Source organism: Drosophila ficusphila, unplaced genomic scaffold (genome assembly GCF_018152265.1).
Source record: "Drosophila ficusphila isolate 14025-0441.05 unplaced genomic scaffold, ASM1815226v1 contig_607, whole genome shotgun sequence".
NCBI lineage: Eukaryota > Metazoa > Arthropoda > Insecta > Diptera > Drosophilidae > Drosophila > Drosophila ficusphila.
Window position 1 is genome coordinate 2,431,277 of NW_025064537.1, and position 17,522 is coordinate 2,448,798.

Sequence of the window (17,522 nt, forward strand, 5' to 3'; positions counted from 1 at the left end):
ATAAATTCGATCAATTCCCAAGTGACCGTGGATTTGCGTTGACTATAATGTTCGACCGCTGTCCACGTGAAGGCGAATACCTTACCAATAAACTGACTGGATGATCATAAATTACTTGGCCCATGTGATCTGCATATTTCCATGCCACGCGCATCGGAGTCGAGGACTAAAAACATCGCTTGCGGCTGCTGCATTTGGGTTTTGAGTTCAAAGCAGCTTCTAGGACGAGGCGACCGTTTATGGATCAATAAATATACAATTTATCTCATTTAATTAGTTGTTATTGGTGTAAAACTGTCCGAGTATCAAAACATGTTGTGCCGCGCGCATAAATTCGTTTCAATCGCTACGAAAATAGGTTTTACGATGCCTCCATCAGCGTCCCTCGTTTCATCACGTTCCCCGTTTTCCACGAGTAACTTTGTCCCGACGCTTGGCTGAATTTGAATTTGAATATCACCCACTTACTGTATTGGTTTATTTTCCCCGATGTGGTTGTTGCTTTTGCCTTTTTCTTTTTGTCGCGGGACATAATTTATGGGTCGCATTTGCCTTTTTGGCAATATCGCAAACGCTCAAGGGGAAGAATATATTTCTCTGCGGAATTACGACTTTCAAGATATTCAAAGCTATCATTTGGTGCTTTGCTTCAGCAAACCAGGGAAACCTTAAAAGTATACTAGAGTTTAGCATTGTGGGAATCTTCTAAGGAAGAACTCTTTTGCTGATTTTATTGGCATGTTGCAATAACAATTCTTTTCCAAACGCACCATCTGCGTTTCGTTGTTCACAGGGAAAATATCATTAATAAAAATCGAAGAACATTGGATTTTCACATATTCGGTTTATTGGATGCACTTGGTTACACGTGCGGATTTTGGTCTGTTGTTTTCCATCTCTTAGTGACTAAACAAAATGGGAAATTCTGCTGGAAGGATGATCGATGAGTAAGTGTCGATGAAGGTGTATATATGCCATATCTAATGCCTAACGAACTGTCTACAACTTAAGTTTGTTTCGTGTGCAGGTAGGTGTACAAAAATGTCTATAAAAGTGCTGGCCATAAATAATAAAAATTAATGAAGAACTGCAACAGTCGACCGCTTCCACCACACCACTTCTCCTCCTGCTCCTGATCATGCCGACTTCAGTGGAATATGCTGTTTGATTACCTATAAGAAAGATCGAGATTGAGAGATGGGTACGTTTATAAACATTTTCGGCTCGACCGCCAAACTGTTTACAATTAAATAATAATAAAACGAATATCAATTAAGACGCGTGTGAAATACGTCAGACGGCAGCCAAATTTAGTTAGCGGCTAAACGATCCTATTTTCTTTATTTGCTTTTTCCGCCTCGATCAATCGACGGGGGCGTAGAATGAATCACCCGGCGAAAACAAATCGCCCCCGAAGGAAACTCGTTTTCCGCGTAGCGAAACCCGATTAAAGCAAATGGCAAGCCAAATCAAAACCACGCCGCACAAATAAGGCAAAATCAATAAGCGATCAGTGGATGATATCGAGAACGCACCTCAGAGCACATGGTCTTGTAGATCTCGTCGGTGTCCCACGGTCCGCGTTCCGGCAGGGCGATGCCACGCCTACGCAGCTCCTGGACGCAGTCCGTCAGGTCGAAGATCGGTAGGGGATCGATGCCAGCCTTGGCCACCTTGCCAGCCAAATACTCTACGTAGTGGGTGCTGATAAAACGAGATTTAGAACATGAGAATTGAATAAGTTTTGTGGGTTTAAAAAAGGTTACATTTTTCAGGAGATTTTGTGGAGATTTATACCCTGAATTTGGAAAAGTCACTTAATAAGGTGCAGCCTATATCTTTATCCTTTAAAAATCACTTATTGTGACTTCTGCTGGTAAAAAAAATATAGCTATCCCCTTACACACCTTAATAAGTGATTTAAAATAATATTAGAGGTATCGGAGGTACTTTTGCACCGAACTTATGATGTGGCACTGAATAGGTATCACATCTTCTTAAATACCCAAAGAGCTTAAACACATTTTAACGTGATTTTAAATCTGTGGAGAGTTAAATGGAAAGCACAGAAATAAATAAATACATCATATCTAATAGTACGGAAATTTTGAGCTTTAAAATCTGTTGGCTACAAAGGTAAACACATATGTAAACACAAACGATTTGGGATTTCTTAAGATTCTTTAAGCAACAGATTTATGATTTGGGGGCTTTCCCGAATATGAACTTACCGACACATGCCAGCGTGCTTGTCGGGCACCTCGGTGTTGCAAACTGTATCGACGAGACCCTGCGGAGTTTCCTTCTGCAGCGGGATGGGGCAGCGGGCCTGGGCTCGGGCCCTGGAGGAACTGCTGGACTCGTCCTTTATCTGTATGGGCTCCGTGTCGAACTTGACATTCTTCTCCTTGAGCAGGAACTGCAGCTGCATGGGGATCTTGTCCCTCAGGTAGAACAGGCAGTTTCGCGGGTGATGGGCATGCAATCCCAGTTTGGCGCAGTACGAGGACACCATGCACTTGGCTCCCATCATGAAAGGACGAGCACATCCGTAGCAGAACTCGAACTTGCACTGCGTGCAGGTGAAATGCATGCAACCGCCCCTGAAAAATTGACAAAAATAATATAAATTAAATCTAATATTTCATTGCATTAAAAGAATTTAACTTAAAGGGGTTATCAAAGGTTTTAAGGGTTTTTAATCTCATAAATAGAATCAAATTGTATTATGGTTTTCAAAAAATTAAGAAAATCCTGTTCAGGGTTGATTGGGGGAAAATTTCGTTTCAGAATTTATTAGCTCTCACCAAAGTATAATAATAAAAAAAATGGGTTTGCTACCGAACAAACCATTTAGATTTTAAAGTTTCCGCTTGTTGAAAAGATTTCTTTTGAAATTGGGAAAGTCAGAAGTTACCTGGCCAGTGAGTAGCGGAACTTGCACTTGGGGCAGTCGATCCCGTTCTGGGCCAAATGCTCCTGAACTCCCTGAGCCTGCAACTCGGGATCGTTTTCGCGCTTCCACTCCAAATAAGCCTCGCAACTGCTGCCCTCGTGTTTCTTTTCCCAGGGTTTCCGGCACTGGGCACACGTCACCGATCCGCAATCCGGGCAGATCAACCTCTTCTGTTTGGGCCGAGCGAAGAATCCGGAGGAGCACTGGATGCACCACTTGAAGTTGGGATCCTGCAGCAAAGTGCGATCTCGCAACTTTCGCTGGAACAATTCGTGTACATCGCCGTCCAGGATGCTCTTCAGGAAGATGTCCAGGTTGGAGAAGTACTCCAGGTGCTCGTCCTCGTGCTGAGCCTCATTACTCAGTTCGGGCAACTTGCAGAACGGGCAACTGCAGTCGTTGATACTACGATCGGTAATCTGTAGAAACAGACATGGTAACAGTTAGAATACGTAAGGAACAATCAATCAATCAATCAATAGTTAACATTCAATTTTTGAGCTTAGCAAATAATATTTAATTATGGTTTAATCAAATGAATCCACACCAACCTTAAATTCTACAAACTGTTTACTGAAGGCCCTATTAGGTTTCAGATTGAAAATTTTGAAAGCTTAATTGGTTAAGGTTCACAAATATGAGCAGCTGTTATAATACGAACGAATAACACTGTGCGACAGAAAAATGTTTGAGTTGATTTTTTCTTATTTTTCACTTCTACTAGTCAAAATAAGAATACAAGTTTTTGGATTTGTTAATATCAATAGCCAATCAGCTTCTACGCACACTCAAAGGTCCCAAAAACGCGTGTTTTTGCATATTTCACAGCCTTATAATACCATATTGGGAAAATATTTTTTCACCGTTATAAGCGTTAATGCAAGTTCAATATCTATTAATTAAAATGTATTAAGCAAATATACCGTTAGGCTTTTATAACAATGCTTTAAAATTTTTTCTCCCAGCTCTATACTCTGGGCGACTTTGTATGGAACTTGTTACGCGAGGATACCTCTGAAAAAGCCAAAAAAATCAGAAAAAATTTCACTTTTAAAAAAAATAATAGTTTATTGGAAGTAAAAAAAATAATAATATTTTGTGTTAAATATTTTCATAATAATAATTTCATAAAATTTATCATAAAAAAAGAAATCCTATCACTTAGAAGGTGGCATAAATATTTTTGTGCATAACTTATGCCCCTTAACCGAAAACAATCAAAAAAGTAACTCAAACAAACATTTCGTTAAATTTTGTCGCACAGTGTAATGTTTCATACATACAAGAGCAAGGCGTGTTGTTCTCGGGTGAGAACTGATTAACAGATTTTCTTTGTACTTAAGGCCCTTCACACAATCTTTTGAGAACAGAGTTTACCGCTCACCTGCACCGTGAAGTAGCTCTTGGCGCACTGTTTGCAGCATTTGTGGAGGCACTTCAGCATGGACACCATCTGGTTCATGGGGTAGCTGTTCATGCAGAGTTCGCACTCCTGCTGGAGCATGGCGATGGCCTGGTCGAGATCGGAGCACTCCCTCGCTGCCCACAAGGCCACGTCCTCCGAGAACTTCATGTTGACCAAGGTGGCGGCTATCTGGGCTTCGGCAATGTTGGTCACCAGTTCCTGATCGACGTACTTGCGGGCCAGGGTCTGAAAAAAGAGAAAGAAAAGGAGCCCAGATGTATATAGAACTGGTTCAACTATTTCTTGGATGGTACACACCGCTGGGTCCTCAATAACCGGCTCTTGAACACTAGGATACGCCCGGAAGACGGGCATACTCAGCTTACGCTTTAGCAGTTCTGCTTTCAGGGGTTCCGTCAGGTTGGGATCCTCGCGGTCCTGCTCCTCCTCCGTGGCGGAGGTCTCGTAGTCGTCGTCCGAGAAGCAGGTCTCGTGGTATTTCTTCTTGGGGATTCGGGGCTGGGATCGGGGTTTCAGCAAAGCTGCTGCAGCCGCTGCTCCACTGGTGCTGGGTCCATCGTTCGAGTTGAACCTGCTGATGGCGTCGTTGATGGACTTCTTGGTGGCAGGACTGCTCTTGAGCGGCACTCGACTGACGGCCGGAACCGTCGAGGTCTGCTTCTGAAGGTACACCTCCTGGATTCGCTTCACGGACGAGATGCCCATGGGTGCCGAAAAGGACTTGGAGCGCAGCGGAACCTTCTTGTTTAGGGGGGAGCTACTCGAAGTGTTAGTGGGTTCGTTGGTGGGCTTGGGGATCTTACTGACTGTGGACTTTGTCTTGGTAGAGCTTGTTGTGGTGGTACTCTTGCCTTTCACGCTCGGGGTTACCTTTTTGGGCTCTTCCAGCACGGTTTCAGCAGGCAGCTCCACGGGTCGGGATTCGGAATCAACAATAGGTGGTGCGGGTGTAATGGGCATGGCAGTGGGTTCCTCAACGAGTGCCGGTTCAGAGGGAGGTTCAGTTTCCAGAGGGACTTCCAGTACGAGCTCAACAGGTTGCTCCGCAGGTCGACTTTCCGAGTCGGTTACAATAGCAGGAGGTTGAATAGGTAGAGCTTCCACTTTCACTTCCTCCGGATTTTCTTGAGGAGGTAAGATCAACTCCTGAACGGGATTTTGCAACTCAGTCACCAGGCTCCTTCCTGCGGAGGAAACAACCTCAGTTTGGGCATTTGCATCGGTTTCTTCGTTGGTGGGGGTGACTGATAGAGCAGGCGAAATGTCTGGTACAATGTCTTGTGCGATTTGTGTGGCTTGTGGCTCGTCTTCTTCCGCTTCATCCTCGTCCTCCTCCATGATGTCCTCGATCTCGGTGCCCTCGTCTCCGGTGGAGGCTTCTTCTATAAAGGATGTATGCTCGTTGTAGGTGCCCTCCTCGCCATCGAAGTCGCCTTCCTCTTCGCCCTCGCTGTCGTACCACTCCTCCTCTTCGCCCTCGTCGTACTCATCCGAGTACTCGTCGGAGAACTCATCTTCGTCGGTGGACTCGAACTCGTCCATGCTGATCTCGTCGCGCATCTGCTTGATCAGCCGCTGAGTGTCCGACACCAGTTCGCTGAGGTTCTGCTTGGCTGGATCTCCGGAGGGAACGAACTCCTTGAGGACAACCTTCGAAGTTTCTGATTGACTTGACTGGGAAGCAAAGCTTGTATTGCTGGCTGACTTGGCTATTGAAGATTCTATTTGGGATTCCTCATCGAGAAGTAAAAGGACTTCGTTCTCCGGGGACTTGGTTTCTGCCCGCTGTCCATCGCTATCAAGGCTGTAGAGTTCTGCATCGGAAGCGGCTTCATCATGGGGTCTTGTTTCTTCACTGCCGCTGAATTCTGGGGCATCTTCGAATACGTCATCAGAATCTGTGGGAGTTACAGCTATGGCTATTGCAGTTGGCGGGTGTACTTCCTGCTCTAAAATAAGTGGTTGGATTGTGGGTTCTTCAATACCTTTAACTTCTTTTTCAGAGTGGATTTCTTGACTAACAGCAGCATCTGTCTGAACCACCTCGTTCTCTGTTGTAAATGTCTCCTTTGGTTCGGATGACTTATCTGACCTTGGAGCAATCTCACTTTCCGTAGCTTGCTCTTCTTTTCTATTAGACTCTTCCTTTTCGATCTCATCATTGGCTGTGGGAGTCCTAGTACTTCCTCTACTTTCACTTCGAAGACTGTTGCTACTCAGGGTTCTCACGGGAATCTTTGAAAAACGTTTCGGACTTCGCTTGTGATCGTTAGTTATTGATGAAGTACTGGGTGTTATTTCTACATTTTCGGCTATATGAGTTTCATCTGCAATAGATGGGGAGGGGGCTGTAATCACGGGAGTATGTGTTCCAACCACTTGATTTGCTTGGCCAGTTTCCAATTTATCATTCTTTATAGGTTCACTTATTGGAGAAGAAACATTTTCAACATTAGGTTCTTCTCGAGCTTGAGTGTTCGGTTCAGGTATTTCCGTTATGGCAGCAGATTCTGTAATGTTTATAGACTTTGCAGGTTGATCCAAAAAGGCATTAGAGTTTGACTGCGGAACCTGTTCAATAGCTAATTCATTTGTAGTTATAATTGCATTTGTATCCTTTAAGTCTGCAGGTTCGATCTTCTGCTGGGACTCTTCAGGTTGTTTTGAAACCACCTCTTTAACACTTTCGGCAACGGTGTTTGTTAATAAATTTTCTGGTTCGCTTTGGGCTGGGGTATTATCAGTATTGTCCTTTAAAGATGTAAGCAAATTTTGATTGGGAACGGATAAATCGACATTATTTTCGATAACTTTTGTTTCGGCATTAGTTGAAGTTGCGACTGGTTGAATATTAGTTACTGAATTAGCCTCAGTCACTGCCTTTGGTTCTTCCGTTGCCCTTTTAGGGACAATTTCTAATGGCTTAGTGCTTTCTGCTTGTACTTTCTGATCGATGTCTTTGGGTAATCTCACTCGATTAGTTGGCTTTTGACTCTGTTCCCTGGATCTACTTTTTTTGGCCTCATGGGATCGCTTGTTCCTTCGGTTGGCTTCTCTGCTTGTGCTTGGCTTGTCATCATCTTGGGCTTGTGATTCTGATTGGACTTGCTGAGCTTGCGAATTATTTTCATTCGGTTTCTGAGTAACAATTTCTTCTGTTGGCAGTGCAACTGTTTCAGTTACAATGTTTTCTTCATTTATTGAAGGTGTAGTTATTTCAAGTACTGTGTTCTGTGAAAGTATTTCATTAACAGTCTCTTTTTCGTTAGTTGAGGTGGCCAAAGCTCCATGTTTTGTTTCTTCGGTAGTTTCAGTCTTTTGTAGGTTAATGGCAATTTCTGGAGAAGATTCTTCTTGGGTTTTGGCTGCAGGAGCTTCTAAAGCTACTTCTTTGACCACCTCCTTGACTTCCTCTTTTGGAGCCATGTAGCTTTTGTACACAGTACGTTCTGCATCCTCAAGATCATGGCTTTCCCATTCCGCTTCGTGTAATCGTTCAGTGCCACGATCAAATTCCAACTTGAAGTTGGCTATTTCGGTGGCATAAATGAAATTAGGTGGAAGCTCCTCCCGGATGCTCGCCTCCCTCAAATTGGGCTTAATGAATTCCTCCATGATGTAGACACCCGGATCCACCGAGGGCACAGGCTCAGGTTGCGGTTCCGGTTCCGGTTCCTGTTTAGGTTCTGGTTCTGGTGCAGGCACAGGTTCAAGTTCAGGTTCCGGACTCGCCAACTTTGCCTGGTTTACCTCAACCGGAACTTCAACCTCCGGCTTTTCCATCAGCTCTTGCTCAACCTGTTGCACCAGGTTCGGCACAATATCCTGAATGTGCTGCCACACAAAGTTCTTCACGTCCTCGGAGGACCTATCCTCCACCGATCCAGAGGGTCTTAGCGTGCTAATGGGGCTCTTCGTGAGGATTCGCATTATCTCCGGATCCGTTTCGTACTCCATCTCCGGCTTGCCCTTGAAGGTGTCCAGCATGCTCTCGATGGATCGCAGGACCTCCTGGTTCTGCTTGGCCTGGTTCTGTTCCATGTTCCCGATGAGTATCTCCAGGTTCTTCAGGGTGCTGTCTTCCAACTGGTAGGGACTGGGAGTGGCGTAGGTGGACTTAACTGGACTGTCATCGGGGCGGAGTGGATCGAAAGGGTTGGCTTGGCCGGGATTGGGACTCTCCACCGCCAATGGAGGCTGCAGGCAGTCCAAAGCATGAGTGTTCAGGAAGTCATGGATATCTGTATTCGGCAAATGAATGCGGGAAGAGAAAAATATGGGACATTATGAATATGCGATTGACTGATGATGATCTACAAACTAACCCGACTTGGTGTCAATGGTTGCGCCACTCTCATTCTCAACGCCATTCGGCGAGCCCCAGATGCGCATTAGAAATGGCTTGAGCTGCGTTCGATTTAGCTCCACGAGCGCCTGATCCAAATTACCTTGGTGCGCGGTCAGCGCATTTACAATGTCGTCCCGCAGGAAGTTCCCCTTGGCCGAGAGTTTCCTGAACTTCTGCTGCCTCTGCTGGATGCAGTCGGCCACCGCCTGCCACACGTTTCCCCGGAGTTGCGGAGGGCCTCACGAGCCTCGTTCTGGGACACGGTTCCAATCGTGTTCTCAGCCCTCTCCTGGCCATACTTGGTGGACAAGCTCTGCACCGTCTGCACCAGCTTGAGCCAGTTCTCCCGCAGCCACTGAATGGGATGCGTTTCGGGGGAGCAGTACTTCAGCGCGGCCTCCAGTTCCTCCACCGTGAACTTGTACAGCTCCAGCTCCTTCAGGATGATGTGCATCTCTGTTTCCGGATCCCGAGCCGGTTCGTGCTTAACGCCGAATGACTCATGCGGCATGTCGAAGGGGGAGGAGATTTGCTAAAGCGATTGGACAGAATAGTTGTATTAGGTGTTGATTATTAAAGAGGTTAATTATGTAGCATTAAAAGCTTCATTACTCTAATCATTTCAAGTTAATCAAGTTAAATCTATTCCTAGCTTATTAATGAGGATAAGGAAATTTAAACCAGTTTCCAATAAATTAAAAATCCTTTAATGACCATCAACTGTGTTCAGCTTATCAAGATAAACTGGCGTTCTAAGTTAAAATTAAAAGCCTTTTTAGGTTGATTCCTTTAAATTGATTTTTCTTGCCCAACAGCCATTCATCCTATTCATTATAATATCAACTCACATGTTGCAGCATGCGCAGCTCGTTTATGAAATTGGGTCGTCTGGTGACCAAACCGGCGCTGTAGGGATCCAGACCGAAGCCATCGTGGAACCTCAGATCGCTGGCACTGCGATATCGATCGTTTTCCTGCTGCAGCTGCGAATTGCTGCGGTAGTGCGGTCGTCGCTCCATCTTGTTCGGTTCCGGGGTCCTAAAGCGATCCGGAACCACTGTCGGGATTTCCTCAGACTTTGAGTTGAAGGGTAGTGCGTCATAGGTCTGCAATAAGCCAGGTTGTTACTCCGATCTTGCTTCAGATAAACCGTATCGCTATAATTACTTGTGTGGAAATGCTCTGGGGTGGCGGCGAGGTGCCCATTTCCACGGCTGCTGTTTCGCGGGGTGGAGTGCCACCACAGCCCGTGGAGACCTTCTGGGCCTTCTTCAAAACCTGCTCCGCCTGCGCCTGAATGCTCTCATCCAGCGTATTCCAAATGTTTTCAACGGACTCTGGAACGATACGGATGAGAGCATTAGCTTTGGGGATCGGGGTCACCAACTGATTCAAATCAAACAAACTGGAGGCGGCTTGGGTTGTGGTTTTGTTCTGTATTTGGTTTCCATAAATGCGTTAATTGTAGGCTTACAGTTGGAGGCTTTATTAGTGTACTAACTAAGTAAATAGTCTTGGGTGGTGGGGTCTAGGCCTTGGTGCCCTCGAAAAATGAGATTCTCTTTTGTATCCTACCTTTGTGCAGTAGGCTCTTCGCCAGCGAGTTGTCGGATTCGTTCTCCGACGAGGTTTTCAGGGTTGATTTTGAAGGAGTCTTCACGGGAATACTCGAGGAGTTCTTGGAGTTCGATGTTGGCGAAGTCTTGGAGGTGGTAGTGGTACCCTGGTTAGTTTTGGTGGACGCTGATGTGGTTTTCTGACTAGACTGCTGGCTCTTCTGAGCAGGCTTTTGCACTGACTTGACTTCCGGCTTGGAAGTTGTTTTATTGGTTTTTTCAGTAGGTGGTTGTGGCTTTTCCTCCACCTTCTTAGCCTTGTTGGGCGCCACTGGAGGTTTGCTGGGCGTCTTGCAGCAGATGGAGCAGATCTTGATGTTGGGCTCGTTGACAAACGTGCAGAACTCGCACTCCCATTCGTGATCCGGCGTAGAAGGTGGTGGACCCAGCTCATCGGCCTCGATCTCCTCGGGAACTTCCGGGGGTTCGGGAGCTGCCTGAGCTTCTTGTTCACTTTCCGATGCGGTCACCTCTTCAACCACTTCCTCGTACTCGGAGGCACTTTCTTCCTGGGCTGGTGGCACCACCTTTTGCACCACCGCCGCAGCCTGTGTGTTCTCGTCCTTCATCTCCGGCTTTCGTTTCAGCTCAGACTTTTTCGAGGACTTGTGCTGATCGGCTTCCTGGAGCTTCTGCTGAATCTTGGCCTGCACCAGAGCTCGGGCACCCGATCCCTCGGACTCCAAATCGGAGTAAATGCGACTGGTTCGGGACGAGTCTGTTGCAATGGGTTTGTTTCTGGTGAGGGTTCCCTCATTGTCCCGCCTCTCCGGCAACCACTCGCTCTGAACGGACTTGGCAATGGATCCCCGGCGGTCCCGCATCTTGTGTTGCCTCGAACCGTGCCTCTGATCCCCATCCAGTTCATCGTTGGCAATTAGTTGCGAGGCACTCGAGAGGCGCCTTTGACGGGGCTGATGGTGGTGCTGGTGGTGTTGGTTGGACCGCGAGGCACTGGTCATGCCCGAGCGATTGGAGACCAGGGACCTGCGGTCATCCTGATCGGAGTCCTCGTCATCCGTTAGCTCGTCATCCACGTAGCTGTTTCGCTTTCGCCTTAAGGACATGGACTTGCGACTGGGCGTTGGGGAGGCGGCATATCGCGAACGGGAGGCAGCTCTTGAGGCAGCTGTAGGAGGCATACCCATGACACCTGAGGATGGAAAGCCCTTTAAGACACTCTTTATAAATTTATGGAAGTATCCCGCTTTACCTGGATGCATCATGGGATAGCCGGGTGCTCCCGGGTACATGTTCGGCATCATTCCGCGCTGTGTCATAAACACCGGAGGTGGAAAGTGCGGATGGTGCTGCTGCATGTATCCCGGTCCCACGTTGAGGGACAGATTCGAGTTGTTGAACTGCTGCTGTGAGCCGAACTGGGACCACTGATCGGGGTGCTGGTGCTGCGGATGTTGGTGATGAGCATGCGGATGCTGAGCCCAGCCAGGATGCTGCTGACTTTGCTGACAGCCAGCGCAGTTTAGTTGAGCAAGGGATTGAGCCTGCAAAATGGGGAGAGTTTAATAGTAAATACAAAAGAATATGGTAATATAATCTAATTTCCTCCAAAAATAATTATCAAAGGTGACTTCATTTGTAACGACGGTTAAAGTCAAGCATGTCAATCTGATAGTGATTTCAAAAGGTTGTCGTGGTTCTTGGCCTTATGTTTTTAGTCTAATTGTTTTCATTAACTCACCTGTTGGATGCGCTGGTTAGCTAGCCATGCGCTGCCGTTCTGCGATTCGGCCAAGGGTCTCCGAGGATTGGTGTTCAGGTTGAAGACCGAGGTGCTCATCTGACGCCTCTGTGCGCCCGCCGCCTGTCGTTGTTGGAGCAGCAAGGAATTGTGAAATTGTGAGTCATCCGAGAGATCGAAATGGGATGAGTTCAGACCGGATGACATGCTGCCGGAACGAAAATGCGAGGGCGATGGTGAAATGTTTGACCAGTGCTCGAAGCCGGCTCCATTCGACATATGCTGCGGTGGGGAAATGACCAACGAGAAACAGAGAAAGAGAGAGAGAGAGAGAGGGAAGGGAGAAACGACACATGACGAGACGTGACAGTGACAATACGATATACGATATACGACATACGATACGAGAAGCACTGAAAAAAATTATATCACGGATCACCATGCCTGCATTATATTTCTTACAAAAAAGCAATAGTCGAACCGTCATTTAAAATAGATTACCAATTAAATTCGTTTCCATTTAAATTAATTATTCAAAGAAGAGACAAAACATTAATTTAAAATACAATTTTTGAACAATTAAAGAATTTGTTTGGAATGTACTGACGGAGTTTTTGATGCGAGCTGTTTTAATAATTTCTTTTAGTTCCTTAGAAGTAATTCCATTTGTTTGGATTACTTCTCCTGCGCTTAAATGTTCTTATCGTTGTTTGAATATTAAAGTATAATTTAATTTCTTTAGGCAAATTGACAATTTACTTGATAAGTTAAATAGTTTTTCATAGGGTATGATTAAAATACGTTATCCAAAAGATATAATTGACCCCCGATTGACATAATTTTCTCCGTGCAAATACGAGACACTCGACGATGGGAGGACTCCAATGATTGTAACCCGGGATCCGCCGGTCACTCACCATTTCGCTGTTGGCGCTGAGGTCCTGGCGCGCCTTCTGCTGGCGGTACCGCTGCTGCAGGATGGCCATGCGGTCCAGGGTGGCACTGGCCTTGCTCTTGATCTTCTCCAGCTGCACGGACGGGGGACGCTGGATGGTGTCGAAGACGGACTTGGGGGTTCCGGACCTCGAGGATCCCCCGCCCTCGCTGCGTGGCGGCTCTGGAAGCGGGCGGTTGTTCATCTGGCCGGACGAGTTGGTATTGGCAGGGACCGGAGGCACGGGGGGGCGTGGCCGCGCCCCCAAGCTGCGCCCGCCAGCCGCCCAGCGATTTGTGGGAGGGCGTGGGCGAGGGCGGCGGCAGCATCTGGAAAGAATCGGGTTGGGTGCCATTTCGGTTTCGGTAGTCGAAAAAGTATGGAAAAAATATATCTTTTTTTCTGATTCGATTTCGGGCGGGCTTTCTGGTTTTGAGGACGGTTTTATTTGATTTATTAAAGCATTCAACGATTACAAACTTGGTTCTACGAGTAGACTACCACGGAGCTTTGCTTACGGGTCTAGGAGATCGTGCAGTGGCGTACCTGATCCTTGCGGCCCAGAAAAGGGGTGAGTAGACCGCGCTTGCTGCGTCGAGGAGGCGCCACTGGGGGCGGTGCCCCACCACCCTTCGGGGGAATGGGCGGGGTGCCCTGCTCCACGGCCTGCAAGTGAAGTTTATTAGTTACACGTTTTTCCGGGATCAGAATTCATACCTTTCTCATGTGCTGCTTGCGCTTGGGATGCTTGTGGAACATGTCGTCGCAGGAGGCGCAGAAGATCTGGCCCGCGCACTCGGAACAGGTCACCCAGGGATTCTGGGAGCCACACAAGGTGCACTTCAGCTTGTTATCTGAGGTTTTAAAAAGGATCAGATAAATATATATAGTTGAGCCACATTAAAAGAGATAAAATAATGTTTTATGTTGCTCAAACGAAAACCTAATATTGGGGTTTTGTTTCAAGTTCTTAATAACTTAAATATTTATTTCATTAATTTTCAATAATAGAGTCGAAATGGATAAAAAGTATCCCCACATAGAAATAAAGTTGAATCAAAAGATTGCATATATAAAATTTAAAATTAAAAGTTTGGTTTTGTCATAAGATTCCGAATAAATCTTCACAATTTCTTTTTACGCAAAAGAGCAAATGAGTTTGGTCTTGTTAAAAAAAATAAAAAAATTATATGGTAATAAGTTACTTTGGTTCTGCGTTATTATGCATTAAGTAAGAAAATTTTGATTTAAAAGACAACTATGAAGTATTTATTATCTAAATACCTGGCGTCTTGGTCCTAATCACTGTGGTCTTCATTGGTTCGTTGGAGTACTGCTGGTTAGTAAACTCGATGATCTCGTAGTCCGGTTCGGGGGTGCTCTTTGCCTTGGGGGGCAGGGCAGGAGCCTTGGGAGCTCCCCCAGCCACTCCATTGGGGGGCGTGGGCGGTGGCTTCGGTCCGATGCGGTCGTTCGCCTCGGTCTGGAAAAGGTGATTAGTGCAACTCGATACTGGCTGCTGCAATCCTGGTTACATACCACCCACGAGGGCATGGACTTCACATTCTTGTGGAGCAACTGTTTGGTCGTCATCCTTGTCGATTTATTCGTCTGGTAATTGTCGCGCTTTCGTCTTCTCGATTGGCTTGATTGCCTTCTTATTTATCTGAATACTTAAGAGAAACTGAGAATTATAAGGGCGGTTAGACAAATCAAATTTTATATTCTATTTTATACAAGTTAATACATTTGTTATTTATTTAGTTCGTATGTTATTGCCTTTATTTTATTTTAGATTCCCTATGCCACATTTTCGCCACTTCAAACGACTTCAAATTCAATTAAGTCGACTGCCAAAAAATGGGAATTATGAATGCATATTTTTAGCTGGCTCACCCAAATTCCGGAGGCAACGACCAATGCGGAAGGTGCTGGGAAAATGCAATTCGTGGATGCTGTGCACAAAACTAAACGCAGCAAGAGTTCGATTGAGAATAAAACCGCTAAATTTAGGCTAAAACACCTATGCATAGAATAAACGCAGATACATTTTTTGGCAAAACATTTTCGGTCTTGTTTATTTATGAAATGATGCGAAAGAGGGAAATGTTGTTAAGTGACTCAATTGGCGTGCTCTGTCAACGCGGCTAAGTGGATGGGATGCCAAGAAAATTGGTGATCGGGAGAGAAATATTAAAAAATCGAGAGAATGAGTTCAAGCCAGAAAACTGTTCTCTAGTTTGAGTTAAAGAGAATTGCTTGTAAAATCTTGTAAATAAAAGCGAATGAACAATATTAACAGAGAGAGAAATGGTGAGTAAATGCATATTTTTTAGTGACGCAGGTGGTTAGAACATTGCCAAATGATTGAGATATAAATGCCAACATCACAGCAATAAACTAGTGTAACCGATTTATTTACAATTCTTCGTTGAAAAACCTTTATGCAAATCATCAAGTTATTTTTGATTTCAAAAAAATTTTTTGATTTAATTAAAAGTAATAAACGAAAAGCTCGATAATTTATTATCTTCAATGAGGTTTTAAAAATCCATGTCTAAATGGTGTCATCTTTTCGTAATATACTTATTAATAATTTATTTTATGCACTTAATGTCTTAATGAATGTAATAATGTTAATACAAGTAGTTTAAGTAAAATGAATGTTAAGGTCAGCACTTCGGATTAATTGAACAAGTTCTTTGTTTTAGTTGGGTAAAAAACGTACTTCTATACTAGTTAAAAATAAAAAAAGGTTTTTAGTTTTAAAGTGATGATTGCATGAAATTGAAAAAATTTTGTGAATTAATTATTCATATTTTGTCTAAGTAAGGTTTTTTTAATTATTTTGTAATATTTTTTAAAATAATTTTCTAAAGTTGCTCTTTTTATACGCACTAATAACGTGCTCCACGGCTCATTAAATTTGCCATACAAGAGGCTTTACGAAACACAGCAAAAAAAAAAACAGAATTGGTGTTCTCTCCCGTCGCGTATACGCAACGTGTTCACACCGGGCTGCACTCCCGAGTCTCTCGCGCTATTTTCGATGCCTTCTGCAGCCACTCCATACTTTTCGGCCGAAATTGTGTCACACTGCGCAGCAATATTCATGAAAGCCGCCTGCAGTGGTTGGTCGGATCCGCCCCCACCTGCCCCCTCGTCCCTCCGTCCGGCGTCTTCGAGTGGCAGATGCCCTGGGAGGCAGCCACCGATTCGGACGCAACGCTGACTCACAGACACAGTCTCACGCCGCGAAAGAAAAAGTTTTTATTTTTACGGGAGAACTTTTGGGAACTATTTTTAAACATTTCTTTGGCTTGCCTATATCTGCGTTTCTTTTATGCACAGTTTTAAATTCTGTTAATTGGCGAATTGGCTTTAAAAAATATATAGATCGTTTTGCATTCTAGATGATTTTTGGCTTGATTGTTTATTCCGCTTAATGCCTTGAACTTTCCCATGGAGCGTTGTGTGTTTAAATTTAGCCGAGATTTATAATTAGAACACTTCAAATAGATTAATTGCGATGCGAATTGGAATTGCTATTGAACTTTGCGGCTTGTTTCTATTGAACAGCGATGGGGCTCCGCAAATGCAGAGGTCACTTACATAATTCGATTTCACTTGACGCGTCTTGCCGCACTCAAAACTGCCACTGCCAGCTGGTAACACATGAATATATATAGGAATATATATGTTTCTAATGCCTAGCCACAGCACGACATGAAAATTCTGCTACGGTCTCGTTCGACGATCGTCTCCCAGCGAACTGAAATCTCAATCAGATTCTAAACAGCATTTTTACTGCAGTCCTCGGTCCCCAGTCGTCGCGCGAGTAGGAAGAAGTCAACGCAGATCTATATTCTCATTTTGTCTGCTCTTCCGTTTCCATTTCCTTCAGTCTCCGCCGCGTCTCATCGCTTTCCTATTTTCAGCATTTTCGCGTTGTTTTATAAATACATCGTTTTCGAGCGGCATATAACATTTTGGCTGCGAGACGCCGTCGCGTGTGTGAATAACATTTATTTTGGCATATTCCTCTTTATCTTATTTTGTTGTTAAACATTTTGCAGAACATACAAGTGTTGTTCAAATTTATTACTTGCTGCGCTTCCTGAATTTCTCTTGATTTGATGAATGAAATATATAAATTGTAAGGTGTTATAATAAATTTTGATTAATTTGTTGTGGGTACAAAATTTTATGTATCTCTTACATATATTATTTAGAAAGTTTGGCACTCTCACATTTAGCATAAATGGGAACTTAATAAATGTGTATTTGGTATGTAACAGCTTGGTGAATGCTTGTACATAATTCTTCTTTTGAAATAAAACTCATTTGAGGTTAATATTAATAACTGTTAAGAATTTCCAAAACCACACATTTCTGCTTGGCCTTTTTGGATATAAAACTTCCTTCACAATGGTTGACTTATACTGATGAAATTTGGCAAATTTTAAAAAGAGTTGGGTTCAATGGAAAGTTTTAAGAAATTTTCATCAAAAGATTTGCATGTCAAATTCCACATTTAGTT

At 44.5% G+C, this 17,522-nt stretch overlaps 1 protein-coding gene across 1 annotated transcript; it reads right to left on the reverse strand.

The window, feature by feature from the left end:
* Positions 1–823: 823 nt before the first annotated feature.
* LOC108088180 (E3 ubiquitin-protein ligase lubel) lies at positions 824–16,741 on the reverse strand. The gene is given in 20 exon segments (XM_017185864.2): positions 824–1,172; positions 1,536–1,704; positions 2,232–2,603; positions 2,918–3,375; positions 4,341–4,607; positions 4,680–8,623; positions 8,708–8,953; positions 8,956–9,262; positions 9,579–9,836; positions 9,898–10,067; positions 10,306–11,499; positions 11,560–11,851; positions 12,049–12,330; positions 12,966–13,232; positions 13,234–13,311; positions 13,529–13,648; positions 13,700–13,836; positions 14,267–14,465; positions 14,522–14,655; positions 16,595–16,741. Coding segments are annotated over 19 exon segments (8,850 nt in total). The 5' UTR covers positions 14,576–14,655; positions 16,595–16,741; the 3' UTR covers positions 824–1,136.
* Between the last annotated feature and the right edge of the window lie 781 nt (positions 16,742–17,522).